Genomic DNA, 25,823 nt, shown 5'->3' with positions numbered 1-25,823 from the left:
AGCTCCCAGGGCTCCGTCCTCCTCTGTCCAATGGGAAGTCTCGGAGAGAGGGGCGCTGACGTCACCAAGGAAGAGTCCCTTTGACTCCTTTGGAACGTTGGAACCTTCCTAGTTGGAACTTTGGAGCCTTCGTCCAATCAGGCGCGGAGGGCGGCGCCGACGTCGCCGAGGGGGCGTTCCCCCCATTCAGTCCTTTGGACTGGTGGCGGTGACGTCACAAAGGCGGCAGAGGGAGCCCCATTCAATCCCTGGGAACGTTGGAGGCTCTCCGGGGGGGTTTCCCCTGGCTTTCCTCTCGCAGGGATGGCTCCTCTGCCTCCGGAGCCCGCTTTGGGCGCCTTGCCCCCGGCCTTCCTGCAGAGCCTGCGGACCCTCTTCGACATCCTGGACGACCGGCGGCGGGGCTTCGTCCCTCTGCGGGAGATCGAGTCCCGGTGGCTGGGAGCCGAGGCCGAGCTGCCCCGAGGGGTCCTGGAGGGGCTCCGCAGGGCCGCGCCCCCCGACGGACGCCTCACCTTCCCTCGGTTCGTCCTGGGGCTCAGGGCCTCCCTCCTCAGCCCCACGGAAAACCAGGAGGAGAAGGGGCCCAGGGCCAGGGGGGCCTCCCGCAGAGACCACGGTGAGCGAGGGGCCGGAGGGAACTAAGGCAAGGGCTTCCCCGCAGGGAAACAAATGGGGGGCAAGGGCTCCCCAGGGTTTCCCTGTGGGCTGCTACTGCCACCCTCCTGCTGGGGAGAGCCATTTGGGGGGAGATTTGGTGCTTTCCAGGATCAGAGGCAGGTTGAGCCTTCTCTGTGTCAGCGGCACAAGAGGACGGGTATTTGTGTCTGCGTTGCCCCTTGTGGCCACCGGTTTGCCCCACTGGCAGAAAAGACATCTGGACCAACAAAGGCCTTCTGTTTCATGTGCCTTGGGCTTCTCATGTTCCCTCTCCAGCCGCAGAGACCTGTGGGACCCAGATGTTGGCACAGTCTTCGCAGAACGATGCCACCGCAAAGGGAGCCCTGGAGACCCGGCGTCAGACGAGAAACCGCGGGGAGCACCGCAGGCACACCATCACCAACGGCGTGGACTACGGCATGGTACGGCCGCCCTCTTGGCACATTGAGACATGTTTTGGGGGGTGGAGAAATACTTCCCTCCCGGTCTTCTTTAGGGTAGAGAGGGAAGCTTGCTCTGCAAAGGAAAACGTCATTCATTATTTTTTGGGCTGCAACTCCCAGAATCCCCCAGCCCAAATGAACAAATGCCTTTATTTCAGTCAACAAACCATAGGCAGCAAAGCCCAAATGTGTTACCACTGGAGGCGGAGGGATCCGGGGAGCTGCAATCAAAAACGTCTCCACTTTTTATTTTGTCAGCTGAAGCAAATGAAGGAGATGGAGAAGGAGAAGGACTTCTTGCTCCAGGGGCTGGAGATGGTGGAGCAGGTCCGGGATTGGTACCGCCACCAGATCCACCGGATCCAGGAGCGGCAGAAGCACCTGGCCCAAAGCAAGGCCCACAAGGTGAGGAGGGACCCTGCGCAAGAGAGGAGCTGAAGCCCCAGGCATTCTCAGAGGAAGGAGGCACAAACCTCCTCTAAATGATCAATCTTGCCAAGAAACCCTGTTTTTAAGAGCCAGCATAGTGCTTATACAGTTCAGCTGCTGGCTCTGGAGGCCAGGCACTGACTCTCTACTCAGCCTTGGGATCTGTAGTCCAAAAAGAGGAATTTTTCTCAGCTCTGACCAAGGCTGGGAAAGCTTTGTGCGAAAAAGCAGGATCCTGCAACTCCACCGAAACGGGATACCTTTTAGATTTGTCAATACCTTATTTTCTCACTGCCTTATTTTGATTTATCAGTACCTTCTTTTGTCAATACCTCTATTTTTTGGATTTGTCGATACCTTGTCAACACCTGGCCCTGGGGAGGAGGGATTTTTCCCATGTAATTTGCAATGCACCTAGTTACTCCTCTGCGATTTCCCCCTGCTTTTCTACCCCATTTCCCCCTTTCCCCCCTCAGGAGGTCCTTGCCGAAGGGAGCCAAAGTCACCTCCACCACTTTCTGCCCAAACTGCAGGAACTGAACCAATGTCTCAGAGAGCTGCTCTCCTTCTCGGCAAAGGTGAGTCCTCCGACATGGAGGAGGACAAACATCCGGCGGTGCAACCACAGCCATAGCAGAGTGGCATCCAGGTTTTTGGGGTGCATTGGCTGCTTGATGAGGTCTCTGTTGCCTTAGACAAGAACTAAAAGGATGCCAGTCAGGAACTAAGATCAGGCCGGGTAGACAGTATGGAATAAACCAACTTTCCTTCTTCCTACAGCCTTTGAGTCCGTGTCCCGCGGCCACAAACGTCCCGATGTCCGTTGCCACAACCTCCCCTCCTTTGGCTGGGCCACAACAGACCATCAATATGTTGAAGGAACAGAACTGGCTCCTTACTAAGGTGCGTAAACAGCAAAGGACAACTTCTGTATTTTCCTCATCCAAGTGAAAGCTTGGTGCTTGGAGAAGACTTGCATGTTATGAGGGGACACACAGAATGACTATAGTTAGTCTAAAAGAGGAATTTTTCCAAATGTGGGTTAGAAAAATTTAAAGGAGAAGAGGAGAAGGACAGAGGAGGAGGATTTCCAGCAGCTATAAGTAACTAGAAACAAGTAGAGCTTCCATATTCAGAGGCAGTCTGCCTCTCAGTAGCATCCATTGGCAGCCATTTTAGCCTTAAGAGAGAGAAAGAGAAAAGGATCTGAGGGCAATATGTTATTGATTGACCTAATAATAATAATAATAATAATAATAATAATAATAATATAGTCCTTGCACTTATATTTATTACGCCAAATATTATTCTGCTTATATACCCATTTAGGCTTATGGGACCCAGGATACCTTGCAATGAAAAGCAAAGTGTAACTAAAAGATCTTATTATATGATATGAAAGGGTTTTAAAAAAAGAAGTACTCTATTAAAAACACAAAGTGAAAGTATATTTCAGTATTAATATATTGAGAGATAAGTATAAAAATATCCTGGTTTTCCTCTGAGGCGCTTCAAGAGTGGCATGTATTTCTTCCTCCGCGTGTTATACTCCCTTGAACAACAACCCTGCGAGGTCGGTCAGGCTGGGAGAAAGAGGGAGAAAGTGAGCCAAGATCCTCCAAAAGTAATTGACCCAAACACTGCAAAGTGTTGGGTTGGAGGTATCCAGCCGCGTGACATTGTTTATATTCTTTTGCAGGAGGTGACCGACAAAAGCGACCGGATCACTCAGCTGGAGCAAGAGAAATCTGCCCTGATCAAGCAGCTCTTTGAAGCTCGTGCCCAAAGCAACCGGGATGCCAACCTCCTGGATTCCACCTTCATCTGATGCCCACCTTTTTGGGGTGGCATGAAGAATTAGGGTACAACAGACAGGCAGACAGGCTGTGTCTGCAAACTCCGTGCAGATTTCAGGTCTGGAATTTGCAAATATTAGATGGTACATTTGCAACCTGCTTCTCTTTGACAAAGGCCTGAGGATGAGAGGCATATGCTCCTTTTTTGGTTGTTGGGAAGCAGCATTCAAACCTAGGCCTACATTGTTTTCCATTTGGACATTTCCCAGAACCAAGTTTGTTATCCAGGAATACACACTCCAGGATGAGATTTTGCTTTTCATTTCATTCTTCTTTCGACGCGCGTCCTTTGTCTCAGTGCCAACATCCAAAATGAGCAAACCTCTGTTCTTGTTGCTTCCAGAAATCTCCTCTTCGGCACGAGAAAGGAACTTAAATGGCTGCATTTCTCTAAAACGTTTCTGACAACACTCCAAATTTTGGGACTGTACTTTGCCTTATGAACCCATATTCTAAAAGCAAGGAACGCAACTGGAAATCTTTACTTTCTTGTTTTTTCACTCCGGTGTGAAGACTTGCCGTTTTTCTCCAAGAGTGCCTCTGATTGTGGGCAAAATGCTTTTTTCCCTCCAGCACTCCCTTCGTCTCAGTTGGATTCCAGGTCATCCTTAAACCTCTTCCAGGCCTTTACCTGTTTTCTTCTGCAAATTTGGGGTCCATAGTCGGTCACATGCTGGGTTCTGTTTCTGACGCAGGCCAGCTGGATTGTCTCCAGGATGTGAACACAGGAACCCACTTGCTCTCTGCATCAAATTGAATGCAACAGATAGACTGCCTTGGAAGATGGAGGTCCCATTGGGTCATCGTAGCAGCTTGTTACTTAGAACAGGGATCTCTTCTTTGCAGGTTGCCTTGGCGGACATTTTTGGGCCAAGATGGCTATGACCAAGACTGTAGACATGAAGAGCTGAATCCTTTTGACTGTTTCGACCTGGCGCTCCTGCCCTCCAGATGTTGCGTCTACAACTCCCATCATCCTCAGCCAGACACATGGGAGCTGCAACCCAAGGTAACCTCTGGAAGGGTAGGATTGCCAGGGATCTTCTCCAACCTCTCTCTACCTCAAGATGGTCTCGGAAGTTTTACAGAGGCGCTCTTCTGTCCTCACTGAAACCAGTAGAAGTCCTCCATCTACATCTGGACCACTTTATTCCAGTTGACTCCATGGGATCTTGTGCCTTGCAAGGAACGGAGTGTGAAGGCTGTTGATCTTGTCCCCCCAAATACCCTGCTGTTCCCAGAATCCCCCATCCAACATGACCATCAGCCTTGCATTTCTCAGCTCTATAAATTGGGGCTCTCCATATTTGCTGGGGACAGGGGCACAGGGCCCTTGTGGAAGTGGAAAAACCACAGATAAACAACTGTTTTAATGTGAGAGGACACCTCTCTAGGAATCTGTAGTTCCTCCAGCAGAATTGTATGGTCATCATCTGCCAGAATTTGACCATAGGATCACACTGGAGGACCTACAAATGCCTAGAGAAGTGCTTTCTCTAGTAATCTCTAGGTCCTTCAGTGCAACTCAATAGGGTCAACATCCAGCAGAATTTCTCTGGAGGACTTAGCAATTCCTAGAGAGAACATATTAATCATATCCACAAAAGTCAAAGTTGCAAATGTGGAGGGCTGACTCTATGTGCTAATAATGGTGAGTTTTTACTCTATGATTTTGTAAAACCTCCCTTAAAGCCTTTGGGAGCCGGTTCCCTTTGTGCCAAGGAGTTCCACAAATTTAATTATGTATTGTACAAAGAATTGCATATTCTGAAATCTGTCTCAAGTTCTGTTGTTGTTTAATCGGTGATTGGAGATAAGAAGCTATCACTGATGTGAGATAAGAGCAGAAGAAGCTTGTGGGTCCAATGCACTCTTCATTCCTGATATAGAGCAGCCATTCTCTGAACGTAACCCGCTTTTGCCAGCAGGGGGTGCTGTGAAATCGCCTTTCAGACTCTTATAGTGCTGTATTTTCATTTGCAACCTTTATAGTAAGTGCAGAGAATTAAGATCAAGGCTACGCAGGACAGCGTCACTCGGTGTAATTGCAAACGAGTTTTATTATTTTCTTTTATAGTTACAAGGTAAAGCCCAACTTCAACTCTAAACATAAAAACTAGTTACAAGGGGTGTGTGTGCATGTGTTCAGGAGTTTTGCGACTACCAATAGCATTGCGTTTAGTTGCAGTTAATTTGTGAGAAAGTGGAGGGCTGCTTTAAAAATTATTAACCATTGATGGTTATAGCAAATATACAGTCAGCCCTCCATATCCCCTGATTTTTTTATCCATGGATGCAAGCATCCACGGTTAAAAAGATATAAATCCCCAAAAGCACAACCTTGATTCTGCCATTTTATATAAGGGCCACCATTGTACTGTGCCATAGTATATAATGGGACCTAGGCATCCACAGATTTTGGTATTCAAGGGAAGTCTTGGAAAAAATCCCAGCGGATGCAGAGGATCCACTAGAAAATATATATAAATATATATAAAGCAACTTTAATAGCATGCACTCCAACATTTCACAGAAGAAAATGAGGACAAGTGTGGCCAAGCGATATCAAAAATGTAGTCAAGACGGTAAAAGTTACTAATAAGTCTGAGCCTGCTTCACATGAAAGTCATTTGTACGAAGTGGTGTGTGAATATACTATGCATACTGAAGTATTCAGGTACAGGATTGAATATATGCAGCCTATGCAACTTTATGCAGCCTCCTTTACATTTTTGGTTTACGGTTTTCTTTCTTTGCTCCCCGTTTTTATTTCAAACCTTTTGACTCTTCTTCCCCCAAGAGTCCATTTTATGCCTTAATGCAAAGGTTCTTTATAGATGCATCTCTTCCTTCTTTTTTAGCGGGCATTTTGGCCTTCAACCCTCTTCCTCCCCAGAGGCGTTTACATCGAAACTTTTATAGCTAGTTTTTGGTCTTGTATGTAGCATTTTTAAAAATGGTTTCCTTTTTATACTTGTTGATAATGTTTGTCATCATGGAGGACCATCCTTCTCTCACACCCACAAAAAATAAATGATATAATGAGCCTGAAAACTGCAATCGTTGTTTGTTATAATATCTAAAACCAAGAGGATGCATGTCTGTTTGTGTCGTAGCTCAAAGGATATGTATGAGGTCTAAAAACTTTCTTACTAAAGTTTATTATTACTTTATTTGGGAAAAGTAGATTATTTGTTTTTCAAATGAGAACCTGGGGGTTAGTTTGTCTTTAAAATGCATTTGTTTGAAGCTTGTAGTGCCATCTTCAGTCACAAGATGGCAGACTTTCCTAACTAAAACATAGGTTTGCAGTCGTTTGTTTGAAGGATGTTTCTATAAATGTTCAGAAGTAAATCCATAGCCATTCAATGAGAGATTGCTTTTAGGGGCGCATCGCAGCTTCCCTCAACTGCCTGGTGATTATGGGACTTGTAATCCAATACATTTTGAGGTTGCTGAAGGCTGCTGTAGAAACATGGGAGACAGTCCTCCAATGGATATGAGACAATTTGCTCCTAAACATGCATTGGATTGCACTGTAAAGCAAAGCAACCTATCCCCTTCCCTATGTGTCTGGGACTATAAATCCCATTTTTCTCAGTAACCAGGCATGCTGATGGGAATTAGAGTGAAATGGGGCTGTTCTGTTAGGCAAATTGCCTAATTGTGGGCAATCTCTGGCTCAATGATAGAGATGTTTTATTGCCAACTGTCTGCTGATCCTCTTTCTTGCCTCAACAAGTACCTGGCATAGGCAGGTTGGCACAAACGCCTAGCGATCTCTCTTTTCCAGGACCAGTTCTTTGTTTTCTGCTACCCATCTCAAAATCTGTCCTCTTTTGTTGTGCATTGTTGCTGCAGGTATATTTTAATCTTCATTGAGGCCAGTTAAAAGCCAACTGTGGCTTCATGTGGGATGTTTTTTGACCCCGGTGCATTGCAGGTCTTTTAAAACAAGCGCACGGTCTCTTCAGGAGGGTTTTTGGGCACAGAATCAAAGGATAATATTATTTCCCATAGTAAACCCCCGGAGACTGGAAAGAAAGATCCAGGTGAGACGAAGCGTTTGTTCCGAGGATCAGGCAGCCTCCTTTGTTTGCAAAATAAGTTGTAACCAACACAATTGCGTTGTCTTTGAAATGTCTGTAGAAATACACAAACAGTATACCTGGCAAGTTGGGGGGAAAGTTGTGAGCCTGCATTTTCCATCTTGGATTAAAAGTTTAAGGAGGGAGGTGAGAAATGCCTTGACTCCAATGTATAGTCTCTAACAAACAAGGTCTTTTTTGCAAAGTCTTTGTCCCTTCTATGCAGCCTCTTTCTCTTTTTCTTCCTTAACAGCATCTGCATGGAAAGAATGGAGAAATGCATGTTTTTTGCTGTCAGGTTGCAGCAGCCTCTGTATAGTAAACAGTGCAATAAAGCTCAAAATGCCCAAATAAAATGGACAAACGCCAATTTTTAATGCCAACGTGGTAATTGTTGACATTGCGTCGTTCGGTGGGGACACACATTCTGCTGCAGGTGAGCTGATTCTCAAACCTGATGAGATACAAAAAAGCTTTTGTTTCGGTTGTAAACAAATTTTGTGCTGAATTCTTGCCATTTTCCTCTTTTGTTGTTCCTGCAGGAGATGGAGTCGGGCTTTGTGCTAATTCTCGCAACCCACCTTTCCCCGTCCAAACTGCAAAAGACGGAGGTGAGCTTTGCAATGAATCCTTTCAACTGGGAACCGATGGGCCAGAACAGGAGTCCCTGAGGTCCAGATCTCTCTGAGGTCCCTCCAGGGGAAATGGGTTTTTCTCTTCCCCAATTCAGACTTCTTATCTTTTCCATCTCTATGCTCTGAAGTTTCTTTTTTCCACTCTGTGTACCGGGTGCCCTTTCACCTTCTTGCTTTCAGTTCCTCTCTGGGGCAACCCTTTCCTCTTCATCTGCAAGGAATTGCTCTCAGGGTGACTCACTGCCTTTTCAAAGGAACCGCAGAATTAGCAACTTCAATCTCTTTTGATGCTTTTGCACACCATGCGCTTTGGTGGAAACACATTTGAGGAAGGATGCCCTCAACCTGTTACCCCAAAGTTCAAACTTCTGTCCATCCATCCATCCTTTGTATCCATATTATCATAGAGTTGGAAGGGTCCCCATCAAATCCCCAAAAAGGACTCTTTTTGGAGAGATGATGACTCTCTAAATCCTAAAGAATGAGCCAATATACTGGGACTTTAATTTTTTTAGGGTTTCTACCTCCAACAAAGGTGGAACCTTTTTAATTTTTTAAGTCCTGGGATTACGTTTGGCATGTGTTACCTACAATGTTCCTAATGCAAAACCGTGAAATGATTCAAAGGTCTCTGCCTAATGGAAGGGGTTTGTGACCAAGGATCTCAGAAGAAGTAACCTTTTGCGATTTTGATTTTTATCTCCTGGGCTTTGGGAAACTTTGTTCCTAGTGACACACAGCCAGAAATAAGAGGAACCTGCTTGCATAGATATCCCTCCAAAGAGCAACGCCTTGAAAAAATGCAAGCCTGGGACTATCCATTTCTGATATAATTTATTCCCTTGGTATGATTCTGATGAAGAAGCTGCTGGAGCTTAGCAAGCTTTCAAATGCATTTTGGTATCTGTGTTTTGTGGATTTTGGATGTTATTATGCTTTGCTAGACACACCTATCTATGAATATGTCACCATCTCTCTAGGATCCTTATCATACTACATTGTTATAGTACTTGTTGAGTGAATTCAAGTCATTTCAGACTTACAGAGACCCAAAAGTGACCCTATCATGGGGTTTTCTTGGCACGGTTTGATCAGAGGAGCCTTGCCCTGAGGCTGAGAGAGTGTGACTTTCCCATGGCTGAGCTGGGAATCGAACCCTGGTTTCAGGAGTCGTAATCCAAAATTCAGGACAGAAAAAAGAGCCCATGTGTGAACTTTGCCCATTAAATGCCAAGACCTGTGCCAAGTGTGCCAAATGAATGACCAAGCCCTATCAATGGTTCCTTTCACTTCTCCTCCCATTCATCTTTCCCCTATTATTCCCGACTGTGAGAATCCACATGCTTTTTGGGGAGGGAACAGCGATCACAGCGGCGGATCTGGTGCAGGCATTATTTTTGCAAGCCTCCCAAAACGCTGTCCTTCCTCAACAACTGCAAAGCAATCTGCTAAAACACACCATAAACTTCTGCCTCTGGATCCAGAGAGAGCAGATCATTTTGTTTTTCCAGCAAAGCCGGGTGTGGTGAGGACGAAGCTCCCTTCGGTTGTGCAAGAAGGCCTGGAGTGTTTAAAACGTGTTTGCTAAAGCCATAAAGAGGTCCCTGCTGCTGCCTTTATTTATTCAGATATGTGCCTGGTTTCCTCCTGCGGACGGATCCTGACTCACAAGGAAGAACAACACATCTATGCCAGCTCCGAAAGCGCACCGTTGGTACCCAGTTTGTTCTGAGTATAATGCAAAAGGCTGGTTTTAATAAGGGCCTTAAGGCAGGTTGCTGGTGTAGTGGTCTCAGCAATGGGATGTGATCCTGGGTTCAAATCCTGTTCAGCCATGGAAACCCACTGGCAGTCCTTAGGCAAAACCGAAGGAGGCCAAGGCGGCATCTTTCCAAGAAAACCCCATGATAATGTCACTTTAGGGTCTCCATAATTCGGAAATGACTCAGAGAGCTCCACCTTTAAACATCTGTCTCTCTTGGCTGGGGATAAACAAGACCTCAAATGCCCCTTAGCCTTAAGTATAATAGAATAGCAGTTGTTCTTGTTGTTGTGTGTCTTCAAGTCGTTTCTGAACTATGGAGACCCTAAGGTGAACCTATCATAAGGTTTTCTTGGAAAGATGCCACCTTGGCCTCCTTTGGATTTCCTAAGGACCCCCAGTGGGTTTCCATGGCTGGACAGGATTGAACCCAGGATCATAGGACCTTGGAAAGTTTCTTCAGACGGGGGTTTGCCATTGCCATCCTCTGAGGGTTAGAGAGTGTGACTTGCCCAGGGTCACCCAGTGGCATAGTGGTTTGAGCATTGGACTACAACTCTGGAGGGTTCAATTCCCAGTTTGGCCATGAAACACAATGGGTGACCCTTGGTCAAGTCAGCTTCAGAGGATGGCCATGGCAAACCCCCTCCAAGAAAACCCCTTTATGCCTTACGGTTGCCATAAGTCAGAAATGACTTGAAGGCACACAACAACAAAAGTGTGATGTACTTAAACCACCCCTTAAATATAATATAAATTGTTCTTTTGATACCTAGATTGGCACCTGTCTATCCGTCTCCCTATCAACTGTTGTATTCATTCATCTGTCCATCTATCACTTTGTCCGATCTTTCTCTCGGCCATATTTTGGGCAAGTTTGGCACCCATAGCTGCCCTCTTCTTCCCTATTTTTGGACAATACTTAAGAGGCCGTCCAGCGTGTTTTCCAAATTTTGGATGGCAACCAAAATGGGGCAGTGAGCCCTTCTTGTTTTGGCTGGGAGACTTCCTTGCAGGCATCCTGGGAAGAGATCTTTTGCGGTGGACAGATGGACCTTGGCTTGACCCCAAAAGAAAGGCCATCCCTTTGTGCTTTCAGTGGAGAAGAGAGATGGTTGGATGCTCTTCAAAGAAACCAGGCTCCGTTTTTTGGACCTGGTCTTGTTTGCCCAGAAGGCACTCTTTCCCAGATGTCCCCCTTCTGTCCTGTGTTCAGTTGGACACTGGTGACCATTGTCTCTATGGCCTCGCAGGGCCTTTTAGACTTTCCATTTGGGGCAAAATGCCAGCGGAAGGACAACAGACCACCCCACAAAGCAAAGCAAGCCCTTGCAAGATCTTTCCAAGAGCAGTTGGTGGGCGAAGGATGCAAAATGCCAACTGACTAAACGGGTAAGACGGCTAAAATTAGCTATTCTGATGTCTATTCAGATGTTTATGTATGCATTGCGGGGATATTGGGCTTTATGCTTCTTTTCCCATCCTCATCCCTTGTTGGCTGGCATCAGACTCTGTAATACAACTATGTTGTTTGTTCCAGTGGAAAGGTTGCAAAAATGGATTTATCCTTAATACAGCCATTGGTGGCCATCGTCTGAAGGCCAGCCCTATTTCGTAAGGACTTTGAGGAGCAGTCCTCTGTTTTCCATTCATGGATTCAAATTACAAGGACAGAGGCTTCCCTTAAACATTTGGAAGGATTCCTTGACTATATAAGAGCTCTTTGGGGGGTTTAAGGACCTTCATTGCAGGGCTTTAAACAGCAGGATTCCCCAGCAAGGTCTGGATGCATTGCTAAAGTGTGATCTGTTCATCCTCGGTTGGTGGAAGCGAGACTTTAGAATGGTTCCCAAATTTTGGTGATGCAGGGATTTTGGACTTCAACCCCCAGAAGCCCCAGTCAGCTTGGCCAACAGTCAAGAATACTGGGAACTGAAGTCCCCAAAACACCTGGGAAACCAAAGTTTGGAAACCACTTCTTGTTGCTGTGTGTCTTCAAATGGTTTCCAACTTATGGAGACCCCATCATAGGGTTTCCTTGCCCAAATTGTTCAGAGGAGATTTGCCCTTGCCTTTTCCTGAGGCTGAGAGAGTGTGACTTGCCCATGGTTGAGCCAGGAATCAAACCCTGGTCTCCAACGATCAAACCACTAGGCCACCAGTGCTTTAGAGAAGAAAGTAGTCTCCAAGGGTCCCCTCCAGCTCAGATGAAGACAAGGAGGACCCATCCAGGGTGACCAGGAGTCCTCCATTTCCAGGACAAGTCCTCCATTTTCAGCCTTCTGTCCAGGAGGAAATTCCAAAACTTCTCCGCCTGGAGCATCCCTAAGAAGCATGCCTTGACATTGACATGAGGGCTTTGGGGCTTTGCTTGGGTCACGCCCTCCATTTTTCTGGGTGGTCCCACATTTTGGGGGGTGCCTTGTCCTCCTTTGCAGTCAGGACATGGGTCACCTTGGACCCACAGGGGACCCTGACAGGTTTTGGGGGTCCAGCACCTTGGACAGTGGAGCTCCCAAGAAAAGCTTCCCCAAAGGGCTGCCTCAAAGTGGTCCCAAGCTTTTCCAGAATGGTGAACCTGCTCAGCCCAAAGCCATCCATGAAGACCCCTCTGGCTCCATGTTTGCAGGGTTGTCCTCATCACCTCACAAAAGGAGGACAAAAAGGGAGTTTCAATGGAGGACAGGAGCCGAGAGACCCCTCCTGGCAATGTGGCTTCTTAGCCCTGCTGCAAGCCTTGTGGGCTTCCTCCTGGGAAGGGAGGCAGGGAGGACAGCTCCCTGGGAAAGGAGAGGGGGGCCATGTCTGGGGCCATGCCATGCCATGCCATGCCATGCTGAATTGCAATGGGACTCCTTTGGCAGGCAGGTGATTCCCAAGGAGGAATGATACCTGAAAGGTCGACCTGGCGGTTGGGATCCTGGCTGCTCTCTGGAGCTGACTGGGCAGCTTTGCAAGGAAGGAGGAGGAGGAGGAGGAAGAGGCGAGGAGCGGCGGATCGGCCCCTTCTGCAGCCGAGGCGGAGCCTGCCTTTGCCTTTGCCTCCTTCGGTGCCTTTGCCTTTGCTGCTGGGTCCTCCTTGGGGCAGCAGCAGCAGCAGCAGCAGCAGGAGAGAAGAGGGAGGAGGATGATGGGCTCCTCCGGGGGCAAGAAGAAGGGGGCAGCGGCAGCTCTGCTGGGGGCCCTGGCCCTGGCTGCCCTGGCCGCCCTCCTCCTCCTCTGCCTCCCGGCCAAGGACCTCCGGCAGACCCCCGGCTTCAAGGTGAGACTGGCCTCCTCCCAGGGAAACCCCCCCCAGGAAGGGGGGCATGGCCCGGGGGAGGGGGGCTTGCACCGGGATCCCTCTTTCTCCCCTTTTCTTCTTCCTTAATTTACATCCCACTTTTCTCCTTCCCCCCTTGATTCATTCCTTGATTTAGAATCAGAGAATCATTGCCATCCCACTTTCCCCCTTCCTTCCTTGATTTCCATCCCACTTTTCCCCTTCCTTCCTTCCTTCCTTCCTTCCTTCCTTCCTTCCTTCCTTCCTCATTCTCCTCAGAGGACCCCCCCCCCCAACTTGGCTTCCTGACCCCCTTGAAGAGAGGGCACTCTCATCCATCCATCCCATTTCCCCATCACTGGACCAACCCAAATGCACCTGACACCTTTTGCAAGCTTTCCCCGTCCAGATTCAGGTTCTGGAGGGAGGTTCATGCAGCTGGCCCTGGGGATACTGGGACATTCAGTCCAGGGAATAGAACTTTAAACTGACTGCAAAAGAAAAAGCTGCCCTCTGAACTGAGGGCAACAGCCACAACTTGTGGTTGACCAAATGCAGGACTGTGACTAGCTCTTGCTTTCTTCTGTATCCTTTCTTTGCCTGACGAAGAAGCCAAGGGAGCTTCATAAAGCTTGCAACACACAACAGCCACAAGATTTTCTGGGGCTGAGAGAGTGTGACTTTCATGGCTCTTTAAAGCAGATTTTCCAAGCAGCTCTTGGATGCAGCTCCCATTTATTTTGAGCTTCTCTGAAGGCCACATGTTTTGCAATGGAGTTCTTCTCTTTGTTAATGGTTGCAGAGAATATATCTCTCTGTTTAGTGATGAACTGTCTCCTTCTGGGTCTAGAACAGACTTGTCGGAAGGGCTGCTTGCTGGTTTGTTGTAAAACACTTAGACACACAGATCTCCTTTCAGTCCCTGGGTAGAAGCCACACCATCTGGGTTTCCATCCAGAACATCTGACCTCGCTTCTCTCCCTTCACTCCAAAAAGAAGAGGAACAAAGCCGTTTTGCATTTCTAGATTCTTCCTTACACGGTATAATTGTGAAGCTGCTTCTCTCAGTCTGGATGCTGGAGCTGAGCAAAATGATGATGATGATGATGATGATGATCCAGGGTTTGTTTCACTTGGGGGTAAAGGATCCATTTATGAAACCAATGACCTGCAACCTAGCATTGCTTAGTTGCTTGGTATTATAAGAGGGCAACGTACTCATGAAATACAATATTATGCTTTTCTCAACAGCCTCAAGTGAAGCCTCCATTATCAAAGGCAGTCTACCTCTTGGTGGGAAGAGTCATTCCTCTTTGGCTTGCAAAGCTTCCCTGGCTGCTTTTGGGATTAGGAAGTCTTAATGAATGCTTCCATCTCATTAAGCGAAGCTCTCGTATGCCTAATAACTCTCGTTCTCCTGGTTTACAAGCTTTAGTAGTGCTGAGACATCGTCCGGAGGAAGGTGGCTTTGCATTCAGGGAGCCTTGTCTCCATGAGGGCCAGGGACTGGTCTGCTTTTCTATGAGGAAGGTGTGGCTGGGATTTTTCCAGCATGGGACATGCAATACTAACTGCATATCCCATCTTGGAGAAATCCCAGACACACTCGCTATATAGAAAAGCAGACAAGTTCATGGTCCTCATGGTTTGAGGCCACATTTGATTCCAGAGAAGATCTGGAGTTCTTCTCCACATTCTGGAGATCTTCATATTCTGTGGAATTTCTTCACATTCTGGAGATCTTCTCCATTTTCGATTTCAGAGAAGGACCCCTTTTGGGGTCAAAGGCAGAAAGGGCAATGCTCCCCAAAATACTAGCATGGGTTACCATTTATTAAAAGCTTTAACTGACAGCGCCAAAGCCTTTGGAGAAGTTTGAACAACTTGTTCCAAAGCTAGAAAACCATTGGAGGCTGGTGCCACAGAGAAGGGGGCATTTGGGGAACAGCTGGATTGGGAGCCCAAGAGATTGGGGGGCCTCCTAAATTTCTCCAGCCCTGTCATACAAAGAGGCCCAATTAAGTCTTGCAATGCCTTGTTTGGAGAGGTTAAGGCTGCAGCTGCACTGCAGAAAGAATCCAGGTTGATGCCACTTTAACTACCATGGAGCCATGGGAGGCAAAGTGGTTTATTTCTGCAGTGCGGATGCAACCCAGGTACCTGCTTCCTCCTGGCATTTCCGTGTGAGTTTGCAGACTTCTCTTCTTCCCTTCCCCTGGATTTAAATCCAGGTCCTTTGGGATGAGCTGCATAAAAGACTGTTCTCTCTCTTCCCTTGGTTTTCTTCCCTTTGAGCTGGATCTCTGCCCAGCTGCCCTATAAACAAGCCAAGCTTGACCTAATGTGCTTCCATCCCAGCAGCGAACATGACTTCAAGCCAGGCAAAAAATGTACTCCGGCCATTGTTATCCCAGAGGCCAAGATGGGAAAGCGGGGAAGGAGGATGGGCCTTGTAGTCCCTCTTGGGCAAGGAAATCTCATGGCCTTTATTGGGCACAATCCTCTTTTGGGATTGCAGTGCTGCAAGTCTGGGGTTTGCCAGCCTTGCAAGCCACACTCTCTCAGCCTCAGAAGGATGCAAAGGCAAAGCCTCTCTGGACAAATCTTGCCACAAAAATAGGATTGCCGTAAGTTGGAAATGATTTGAAGGCACACAGCAACAGCAAGAAGACTCCCAGAGGGTTCCAAGTGCTGCATTTCTTATTGCTGCATCATCATCATCATCGAGAATGTGGAGCCGCCACATGCAATTCAAGGGTGTGAAAGGGGCATTACACGTGTGCTTCCCTTGCGCATGTGGGTGTGCATTGAGGCACATATTCGGTTGCTTGACGTTGCCATGGAACACAAGGCTTGTGCAGCCCAATCTAACACAACTCTGCAGGCAGAGATGTATCTTAGGTGATGATGTCGAATTCCAATTGATAATTAAGAATTTTGATGGCCTTTTGCAACCTCCAGAATCTGTTTCGGCTCTCATGGTGCATCAAGGTGGCTGTCCCGCCTTGCAGGGTCGACGTTGGGCTCTTTTCCTTCTTCCCTTGGTTCTATCTTGAACCTTCTGGTGATGGACTGCAGTGGTTTTGATCAAGGACGAACAGCACAGGGCTGGAAGCTGTGGGGAACACCTCCTTGCTTCCGGCTGTGGTTTCCTTCCACTTCCTTTTGTCAAAAAGAAGCAGAAAGGTCTTTTCAGAAATGCAAAGCCACACAAGACAAGTTGGGGTTTTCTTTGCATGGACCTTTTCATTAATGCAATGGTTTATTAATGACAAATCACTTTCTTTTCTTGGGGGGTCTGCAAGATGATGCCTCTGCTGCAACTACTGTATAGAAAGTGTTGCATTACCGAGACTTTGGAGGTCCAGGTTCCAATCTCCCACCCTGATGGCGAGTGAGAAGCCCAGAGAATAACCATAACTAAAGTTAGCATATCCAGGCATTGCAGATATTGCAAACAAACAAACAAACAAATAAACAAAAATATACAGTGCAGGTAGGTATTGTAGAATAACCACGCATTGCAGGTGTTGCAAGAAAACCATGCATTGGTATTGGCCACATAGCAAAAAAGTACAATGCCATCCAGAATCCACAAAAGAGGGATACCTTTATGGGATTGACCAAAATGCACCAGATACATGTTGCAAGCTTTGGAAGCTGCACTGGCTTCTTTTTTGCTCCATCTGTGGAGGAAGTCAGGAGTTTTGTGTCTGTGTGTGTGTGTGTGTGTGTTGGTCTCCTGGATGTCTTTGTGGGTCTGTTCCATTTCCGAGGCCCCAAGACACTGTTTATGGAAAGAGACTTGGCCTTCCTTGTATATTCATTGCAAAATCATCTCCAGGGGAACCAAAGTTTTAAAAAAGAAAGAGGAAGGCAGGAGGGAGGAAGGGAGGTTGGGGCACTTACAGATTGATATCAGATGCAGAAGGGGAACAAAACAAGGCCCTCTTGGGGTGGCGAAGTTGGCAGCGGATTGTGAGAGAGGTTGCGTCGCGGAGGAGGGCGGGAGGGTCTGGAAATGGCGTGACGGATATAAGGCAAAAAATAGATTGTTCTCATTCTCTTCTAATATTTAAACCATATGGAGTATATCCACTAAAGCTGAATTATTTTAGCCTGGGAGAATTGGGATGGGTTCTTCTTGTGGGACTGGCTGCCTACCTGGATGGGCTTTTTTGGCAATATAGTGGTCCCTCCACATTTGACGGGGTTCAGGGTGAAGGACCCCCATGAATGTGGGGAAAAATATATGCCATTCTTTTTACCTTTTTACCTAGCAATCTCCAGCTCCTCCAGTGCAACTCTGTGGTCAACATTGGCCAGAAATTGACCATAGAATCATGTTAGAGGACCTACAAGTGAATTTAATGCAGGTGCAGAATTTTATTTGGAGGTGCAATGCCTTCATTTTGCTCCCCCAGACCCTTCATATACCTTTGAGATCAATTGTCATGGAGTTTCCCTGCAACCCAGTATGGATTCACGTGCATTTTCTTGTCCTGGAGGAGACCTGGGTTTTTGTCCTTGCAAACACATGGCCCATCATCCACCCCCGCCAAGCACCATTCCCCATTCATGCCAAGGCTCTGGAGAGACATGATTTCATTCCTTTGTGCTCCTCTGGCAGCCGATCACCAACTTCTGGTTCCTGTTTGGACTTGTGTTGCAGAGAGCATTCCTGCTCCAAAACTTGGAACAAGAGAGTTTGCAAAGGCATGCCCTCCAACATTTCACAGAGGAGAATTGGGGCACATGTGGCCAACGAACGTCAGAGTTTGGCTAAGAGGGCAATAGTTATTAATAAAGAATAATAAGGGATTAATACCAGGACATTCTGCAGCAGTTTGATTTTGCCATAGCCAACTGGGAAGGGAAAGGCGATTCTCTTTCTTCTCCTTTCCCCCGCTATAGAGTTAGCTGAATGCAAACTGCTTTAACTTCAGTTTGCAGCAAATAAAGTAGGATGAGGACAAAAGAGAGAATGGGAGGAGGAAAGAGAAACCAGACATTTTAAAAGCATCTGAGAAAGTGGGACGGCGGAGGATTAATTAGGAATTATTAAGAATGAATTGGGAAGTTGAAGGATCTGTATGTAGATAGGTAGGTCGGTAGGTCGGTCAGTTGATCGATCGATAGATAGATAGATAGGGTTAGGGTTGTAGACCAGGACTTTCCCAGTGTTTCCAATTCAGGAAGGGCTCTCCATTTGCTGCTAGACTCCCAATCCCATCAGCCCCAGCCATATGATCAGGGAACATGGGAGTTATAGTCACATATAGGGAGGCCACTGGTTTCCTATCCCTGGTGCTATATCCCTGAGCTTTCCCAAATAACTTGACCAAATCCTTTTTTCTTGGGGTACAACCTCCAAGTGCCCCCAAATGTTCCCAGCCATCGTTTGGAGGAACTTGGAGGTTGTACCCCAAGAAAAAGATATCTTTGCCAAACTGCTGGTTCTACTTTACATCCCTTGTTTTCAGCCTCTTTTGGGGAGCAGCCATGCATTTAAAAATAAAACTTAAAAGCAAATTGGGGAATAGTGACACAGAGGATAATGCTGTGAGCAAAGGCCTTCTCAGCTTTCTGAAAACATTGTGCAAAATTGGGCATGCAAGATGAAAACCTTCTGCAAATCCCCGTGGGAACTGCGCGTCCCTCCGTTCCCGGTGTTATACGAAAATGCTTCTGTGGGTCTCAGGTGAGCCCTTCTTAGGAAAAAGCTCCTTCACTTGGCTGCCCAACTTCGGCATGTTTGCCAAGAGCCAGGAGGCCTATTTATAGCAAGTGGCTCATAAACCCATAGATGGTCAAAGGGACAGGGAGGTTTGGGATTTCTGGTCTGAGCTGAGCTCCTCTTCTGAACCCCAAGAAAAACCCCTGAAGGGTTCATCTCAGGTTGGAAATGACTTGGAGGCACATAATGGGAAAATACGTCATGAAAGCCAAAGACCAGGGGATTTGTTCCAAGCAGCTCCATTGTAATTCCCCTCGATTTGTACAAGCACATCCTGCCAAATTCTTAGTTTGCATCATATCTTAGTTTGTATCTCAGAGCCAGCTTGGCATCATGATTTGAGTGTTGGACAGGGTTTGAAACCCGGTTCGGCCAAGGCAAGTCACTCTCTCTCAGCCGCAAAGGATGGCAATGGCAAAGGATGGGAATGTAAAAACTAGTCCTCCTTTTCTCTTGCACCCGCTTCCCAAATTTCTTTCTCTGTGCACGCAGTATGGGATCGTCCTGGATGCCGGATCCTCGCACACGGCTCTCTTTGTGTACAAATGGCCGGCGGACAAGGAGAACGACACGGGGATTGTGAGTCAACACAGCATGTGCGACGTGGAAGGTAAGCGTGCAAATCCCACGGATTTTGCCTTATGCTTTCTTCTTCTTCTTCCACACATCTAACTGATTCAGACAAAGAACTGTCCCACTCTGCACTTGATCTTCTAGTTTAGAACTGGCAGTGCCATCCTCTTCAATATTATTATTACTGTCGCGACCATTTATTTGTATAGCATCCTTGCTGTATATGGTGCTTTAGAAGTAAAAGAATAACACAAATAACAGCCAGCCCTGCCAAAAGCATTCAATCTAAAGGATTATTGTTGTTGTTGTTGTGAAATAAAGACCAGTGTGCCCTCCCTGGGAGTGCTTGGCACCAGCTGGGCAAAGGAGCACAAAAGGGCCAGGTGTGCTTGTTTTCCCAAACAGAGGAGGAGAAGAAGAAGAGAAAAAGAAAAAGAAAGACAGAGAATGGGAGGCTTGGCATTCATGCCCCATGAATTGGGTGCCCATCCCAAATGGCTCCAGGATCTAAGAGATGCTCAACCTGGGTGTGCCACAAGCAATGCGATGGGCACAACTTATTTCTGGCTATCTCATTTTATTGTTGTGGGTTGTGTAGCTGGGAGGGATGCGCACTCTGTCCTGCCACATTTACTGGGCTTAGGGGCACAGGACCCCTGTGAATGTGCAAAAATCACAAATTAGAAAGAAACTGTGTTTGTAACCTCTCTAGGTCCTCCAGTGCAACTCTGCAATCAACACCTGCCAGACATTGACCATAGAATTGCACTGGAGGAGTGACAAATGTCTAGTGGAAGGTTCTTTCTAGGAATCTCCAGGTCCTTCGGTGCATAGACTTTAGGTTAAAGTTGAGCATAGAGTTGCACTGGAGGACCTGGATATTCCTAGTGGGAACATATTAATAAAGTCCGTGAGTAATCAAATCCACAAAAGTCAAAGCCACAAATGTGGAAGGATGGGTGTATTTGCCTAGTGGAGTGTTCTCTTAGGCATCTCTAGGTCCTTCCAAGTTGAGCCTCCTTTATCCAAAATGCAAGAAGCGTTTGAGATTTTGGAATATTTGCAGCTACATTATGCGATACCTTGGAGATGGGACCCAAGTCTATTTCTGATTGCCCCTTCTCTTTCCTTGGATCCGCAGGAGGAGGAATCTCCAGCTACGCCAAAAACCCGCCGGACGCAGGCGCAAGTTTGAAGGCATGTCTCAACCAGGCCGTGGCCGCTGTCCCAAAGGAGAGGCATGCGGTCACCCCTCTTTACCTCGGAGCCACGGCCGGCATGCGGCTGCTCAAGTGAGCTTCTCCCAAAAGGGCCCTTTCCTATTATTAATTATGGTTGTTATAGAGTCCATACAGCCCTCCCTCTGTATCCACAGATTCTTCATCCACAGATTCCCATACTTTTGTCCTCCAGATGTTTTGGACTTCAGCTCCCAGAATTCCTAATTATTAGCCAGCAGTCAGGAATTCTGGGACCTGAGGTCCAAAACACCTGGAGGACCGAAGTTTGGGAATCACTGGTTTCCAAACCATGCCATTTATTTCATCTTATTGTATTTGCGCAGCCTCACCGACCCACAGGCTTCGGACCATGTCTTGGCGGCCGTGGCCTCCACACTGAAGCAATACCCTTTCGACTTCCGCGGAGCCCGGATCTTGAGCGGAGAAGACGAAGGGGTCTTTGGCTGGGTCACGGCAAACTACCTTCTTGAGAACTTCATCAAGGTGAGACCTCAACCTCAACCACTGTGGCCAGCCCTGGGGGATAATGGGAGTTGTTGTAGTCCAGTAAGACGTTGATGATGTACTTATTCCCTTGGGTTTTCCTTGCTTAGTACGGATGGATCGGGCAATGGGTCCGTCCCAAGAAGACGACACTGGGGGCCATGGACCTTGGAGGGGCCTCCACCCAGATCACCTTTGAGACCCCCGAGGAGATCGAGAGCCGGCCGGCCAATGCGGTCACTCTACGGCTCTACGGCCAGAACTATAAGGTCTACACGCACAGTTTCCTCTGCTACGGCCGGGACCAGATCCTCAAGAGGATTCTCTCCAGGGTCTTGAAGGTAAAGGCCCGCCTTTCAGTGGGGACCTCCATTTACTTGTTTTACAGAGGAAACCAGAAGCCAGTGGCCGAGGATTTGGGCACTTTTGGTGTGCACTGGCCACTTTTCATGTGCACTGGCCACTTCTGAAATGTGTGAACTACTTTTTTGATACGTGCTGCTTATTTTTGATATGCTTTGGCCACTTTTGATGTGCCTTGGCCACTTTTGATGTGCGTTGGCCCCTTTTTTTGATGTGTGTTACCCATTTGTATCCAATTTTATAAATGCCATTAGCTTGCTGTGACCATCTGTGCCTCCCATTTCCGGGGGCCAAAAGTGGGATGTGACCCAATTCAGTGAACCAGCGCTTGGCTGCATTGCATTGCTTTCTTTATACTCCTTTGTCGGAGCCATTAATGGTGACGCTTTCCGTCGTCCGCAGGCTGCGCGGTTTGCGCTGAAGGCGGACAACCCTTGCTGGCCGAGGGGCTACAGCCGGAGCTTCAGCATGGACAGCGTCTACAGCTCCCCTTGCACCGCCAGCGAGAAGCCCCCCAACTACTTCCCCATGGCCATCGTGAACATGAGCGGCTCTGGGAACGCGGACCAGTGCCAGGCGCACGTGGCCAGCCTCTTCGCCTTCAAGGACTGCCCTTATTCCCGCTGCTCCTTTGACAAAGTCTTCCAGCCCAGCGTCACCGGGGACTTCATCGTGAGTAGCCATTCCAGAAGCACTATACTTTGGGCAGATTTATCTGGGAGACCTGGGTTCGAATGCCCACTCATTAGCCATAAACCCCCTTGGCTGACCTTATGGCAAGTCATACTCTCTCAACCTCAGAGGAGGCCAATGCAAACTCCCTCTAAATAGAGCAAAGAAAAGAGTTGGAACCATTATGGTGTTATGGGTTGAGTGTCGGACTAGGTCTCCAAAAGACCAGCGTTCAAATCCTTGTTCAGCCATGGAAACCCATTAGGTAACCTTGGGCAAGTCACACTCTCTCAGCTTCAGAGGAACATAATGACTTTGTACTTTAAAATGGGCTTTAAACAAATAGTTTTTAAATCTTTTTTTAAGTTGTATTTTATTGGGCAATTTTTCTGGAAGCCAGATGGGCAGGAATGCCCTTGAAACCACAAACTCCAACTTTCTCCAAACTCTGCACTTTGTGGATTCAGACTAGGAGCACTACCTCCCCCTATTGGACAATGTAAGGATAACACCCCATGTTCTGTATCGTTTCAGAAAATCCATTAGCTGAGGTGCTTTTGATTCTGCGCATGAAAGTTGCCGACTGTTTTACTTTTTGCTAAATCAGTAACTAGCAATCTCAATCATTTATTTCATTCTAGCTTTTTCCAACAAAGGATTTTTTTTGCCAAAACCAAAGTGTTCTTGCATCACTAACAAAACTGAACTCCTTTCCTGCCTCCTCTTCTTTTTCCCCTCCCTTGCATGTTTTCCTTTTTGCTCCCCAACAGGCCTTCTCAGCCTTTTTCTACACGGTGGACTTCATCCAGTCGGAGATGAAGCGGCGGGTGGCCACCCCGAGCGATCTGGAAGAGGCCACGGCGGAAATTTGCAACGCTACGTGGTCCGAGGTGGGTCTTGTCCTGCGCCAGACTTTGCGGATGCAGAAGTCGAGTGGTCTTTTTCTCTGCCTCTGAGAAGCCAAACTTGAGCTCTCAGATTAACTGGTGTTGCAACAGTTGTGCAATGCCACCTTGTTGGTGGACTCTGGCATTGCACAACTGACTGTGCATGCAGTTGTCCATGAACATATGTGTGCCTGCACCTGCAATGAATAATGTGCAACACTCTTCATCATTGTTGAGAGACCTTGCAGCACCTTTGAAACTTACTGAAAGAAAAACATTGGCAGCATGAGCTTTCATAGACTTCAGTCTACTTCCTCAGATGCATTTGGTCCAAATGCATCTGGGGAAGTATACTTCAATCTATGAAAGCTCAAGCTGCCAACTTCTTTCTTTCGGTGAGTCTCAGAGGTGCTGCAAGATCTCTGTGCATCCTGATTTTACAGACTAACATGGCTGTATCTTGAATTCTACTGTTCATCCATGTGCAAAGCCCATCTTTGGGTATTTTGCCCCATCTCACACAGGTTTGTAAGCCACCAGCCTCCATGGGAAATAAAACATGGACTATTTTGACCCGGAGAGTGTAATTCAAGCGCCTCCTTTTTCTCTTTGCAAACCCAGCTCTACGCAAAAGCACCGAAGATGGAGAAGTTCTTGGCCGACTATTGTCCGATGGCCAACTTCGTCTACTTGATCCTGATGGAGGGCTACAAGTTTAATGACACCAATTTCCCAGATATCACCTTCCAGAAAAAGGTGAGGCCACTGTGACACGAATAACTTGGGGGGAAAGGTTTTTAAAAAGACATTGGTTGCAATTTTTTGTGTGTGCATTGTTTTAATTGCTTCCTATTTTAAGAAAAGGTGTTTCTCTTTGACCATTCAGGCTGGCGACACGTCCATCGGCTGGGCCTTGGGCTACATGCTGAACCTGACCAACATGATCCCTGCGGAGGAGACCGGCTTCTGGAAAGGGACGGCATACGGCCCTTGGGTTGGCCTTGTCCTGCTCTTGGTGGCCATCGTCTTGGTGTCCTTGGTGGCCACCTTGTGCCTCCTGAGATCCTCCAAGGGACGCGGGACCATGTAGAAGGGGCAAAACGTGGAGGACAAGGAGTCTCCACTGACCCTGACGGTGTGGCTTGGCTCGTTCACTTGAGCCTCTTATACACACCAGACAATCCCAGCCCTCCCTGGACTCTTGGCTGTTCATCCTTCGGATCATTAGGAGAAGGGAGGTATGGATGGAAATGAACCTGGGGGGTCATTGCCTACTTTTCCATCTCCCAAAAAGCCTTCAGCAAAGACCACCGCACGGTCTCCACACGTCCAAGGACTTCGTTGTTTTTATCCGTTCCTCTTCTGAGACTCAGGGATCCCGAGTTTGGTTCATGGCACCCACCATGGACTACTACCAAATACATAGTCTAGCCCTTATGAAGGAGGGGAAGGTTGGGAAGCGATGGCTTTTGGCTTTCATTGCATTTTGGATGTGTGGCGAACTGCATTGACGAACCGCAAGCAAGGCACAGACTGCGTTGCTGCCAACCCTCCTCCAAAAATGTGGGTGCCTTATATTAAAAATTGGTTATCAAAAGGATTGCAGGCTTTTTTTATTAGGCCAGACTAATGCAGTGTGTGTGTATGTCTTTGTTTGTTTGTTTGGCTGGACACACAATGGATTTGAGACCCAGCTGAGAAATAAAATCATGTCCTGCGGATATTGGAATCGGCGTGATCTAATCATATCCAAATGTATAAATATATTTTGCAATGCCTCCTTGAAGAAATCCTGCAAAGAGACCTTACTACTGTCCTATTGGCTGCATCCGCATTGCACAAATGATCTGGTCTGACACCACTTTAAGTGCCATGACTCAATGCTATGGAATTATGAGATTTGTAGTTTGTGGTGGCACCAGGCAGAGAAGATTAAAATGTCTCACAAAACTACAGTATCCAGAATTCAGTAGCACTAAAGTGGTGTCAAACTGGATTAATTTTTGCAGAGTGGGTGCATCCTAGCAAAACTATTGGAGTTTAAAAATAATTGGATTTCCGAAAGCATTGCCTTTTACCAGATTACTATTATTATTGCATTATTTCCTTGCCTTTCCCTTGGGTTCCTCCCACTCAGGTTAATCTGCACCGTAACCTTTGAAAGATGGTCCGCCTCTGCAAAAAGGAAGAATGTTGGGATTGCGTTTGATCGGTTTCTCATTTCAAGGAGGAAAGAAAAAAGTGACGATTGGCTTTAAAAATAAACCTCACGTGGATATTATTTCTCCGCCTCGAGGGCCTTTCTTTCATCGTGGAGGAATTATTGATTGCTTTGTGCTGCAGTGATCTCTCCGCAATCTGGTTCCTGCCAAGAATGAGCCACCAAATAGATTGAGGCAGGAAGCAACGACAACAAACAAGATCAGTTGCATTGACCATAGAGTTGTAATGCAAGACTTAGTGCAGTCATTCCCAAACTTCAGTCCTCCAGATGTTTTGGACTTCATCTCCCAGAATTCCTGACCATTGGCCAAGATGGCTGGGGCTTCTGGGAGTTGAAGTCCTAAACACCTGGAGGACCAAAGTCAGAATCACTGACTTAGAGGCTCCTACCAAGAACCTTTCTCTAGGCATTTGTAGGTCCTCCAGCAAAACTCTATGGTCAACCTTGGGCAGATGTTGACCATAGAATTGTACTGGAGGAACTAGAGATTCCTAGAGATAACCCTCAT

At 47.2% G+C, this 25,823-nt stretch overlaps 2 protein-coding genes and 1 long non-coding RNA gene across 3 annotated transcripts; all 3 read left to right on the top strand.

Annotated features, from left to right (window-relative positions):
* The first annotated feature begins 303 nt into the window (after positions 1-303).
* SAPCD2 (suppressor APC domain containing 2) lies at positions 304-6,425 on the top strand. Its single transcript, XM_089536833.1, has 6 exons — positions 304-619; positions 937-1,082; positions 1,362-1,508; positions 2,009-2,110; positions 2,313-2,435; positions 3,232-6,425. The coding sequence occupies exons 1-6, from the start codon at positions 304-306 to the stop codon at positions 3,358-3,360; spliced, it is 963 nt and encodes a 320-aa protein (XP_089392959.1). The 3' UTR covers positions 3,361-6,425.
* A 1,360-nt stretch (positions 6,426-7,785) lies between these two features.
* LOC149307925 (uncharacterized) lies at positions 7,786-10,727 on the top strand. Its single transcript, XR_016282204.1, has 3 exons — positions 7,786-7,912; positions 8,019-8,087; positions 10,650-10,727. It is a non-coding gene; the product is annotated as an uncharacterized LOC149307925 (long non-coding RNA).
* A 2,229-nt stretch (positions 10,728-12,956) lies between these two features.
* ENTPD2 (ectonucleoside triphosphate diphosphohydrolase 2) lies at positions 12,957-25,361 on the top strand. Its single transcript, XM_089534645.1, has 9 exons — positions 12,957-13,135; positions 19,365-19,482; positions 20,587-20,737; positions 21,010-21,169; positions 21,280-21,510; positions 21,935-22,204; positions 22,975-23,094; positions 23,713-23,847; positions 23,978-25,361. The coding sequence occupies exons 1-9, from the start codon at positions 13,001-13,003 to the stop codon at positions 24,179-24,181; spliced, it is 1,524 nt and encodes a 507-aa protein (XP_089390771.1). The 5' UTR covers positions 12,957-13,000; the 3' UTR covers positions 24,182-25,361.
* Positions 25,362-25,823: the final 462 nt, after the last annotated feature.

The sequence above is a fragment of the Sceloporus occidentalis genome, unplaced genomic scaffold, assembly GCF_023333645.1.
Source record: "Sceloporus occidentalis isolate IW3139 unplaced genomic scaffold, rSceOcc1.0.p SCAF_8, whole genome shotgun sequence".
NCBI lineage: Eukaryota > Metazoa > Chordata > Lepidosauria > Squamata > Phrynosomatidae > Sceloporus > Sceloporus occidentalis.
This window is presented reverse-complemented; position numbering and strand designations above follow the sequence as displayed.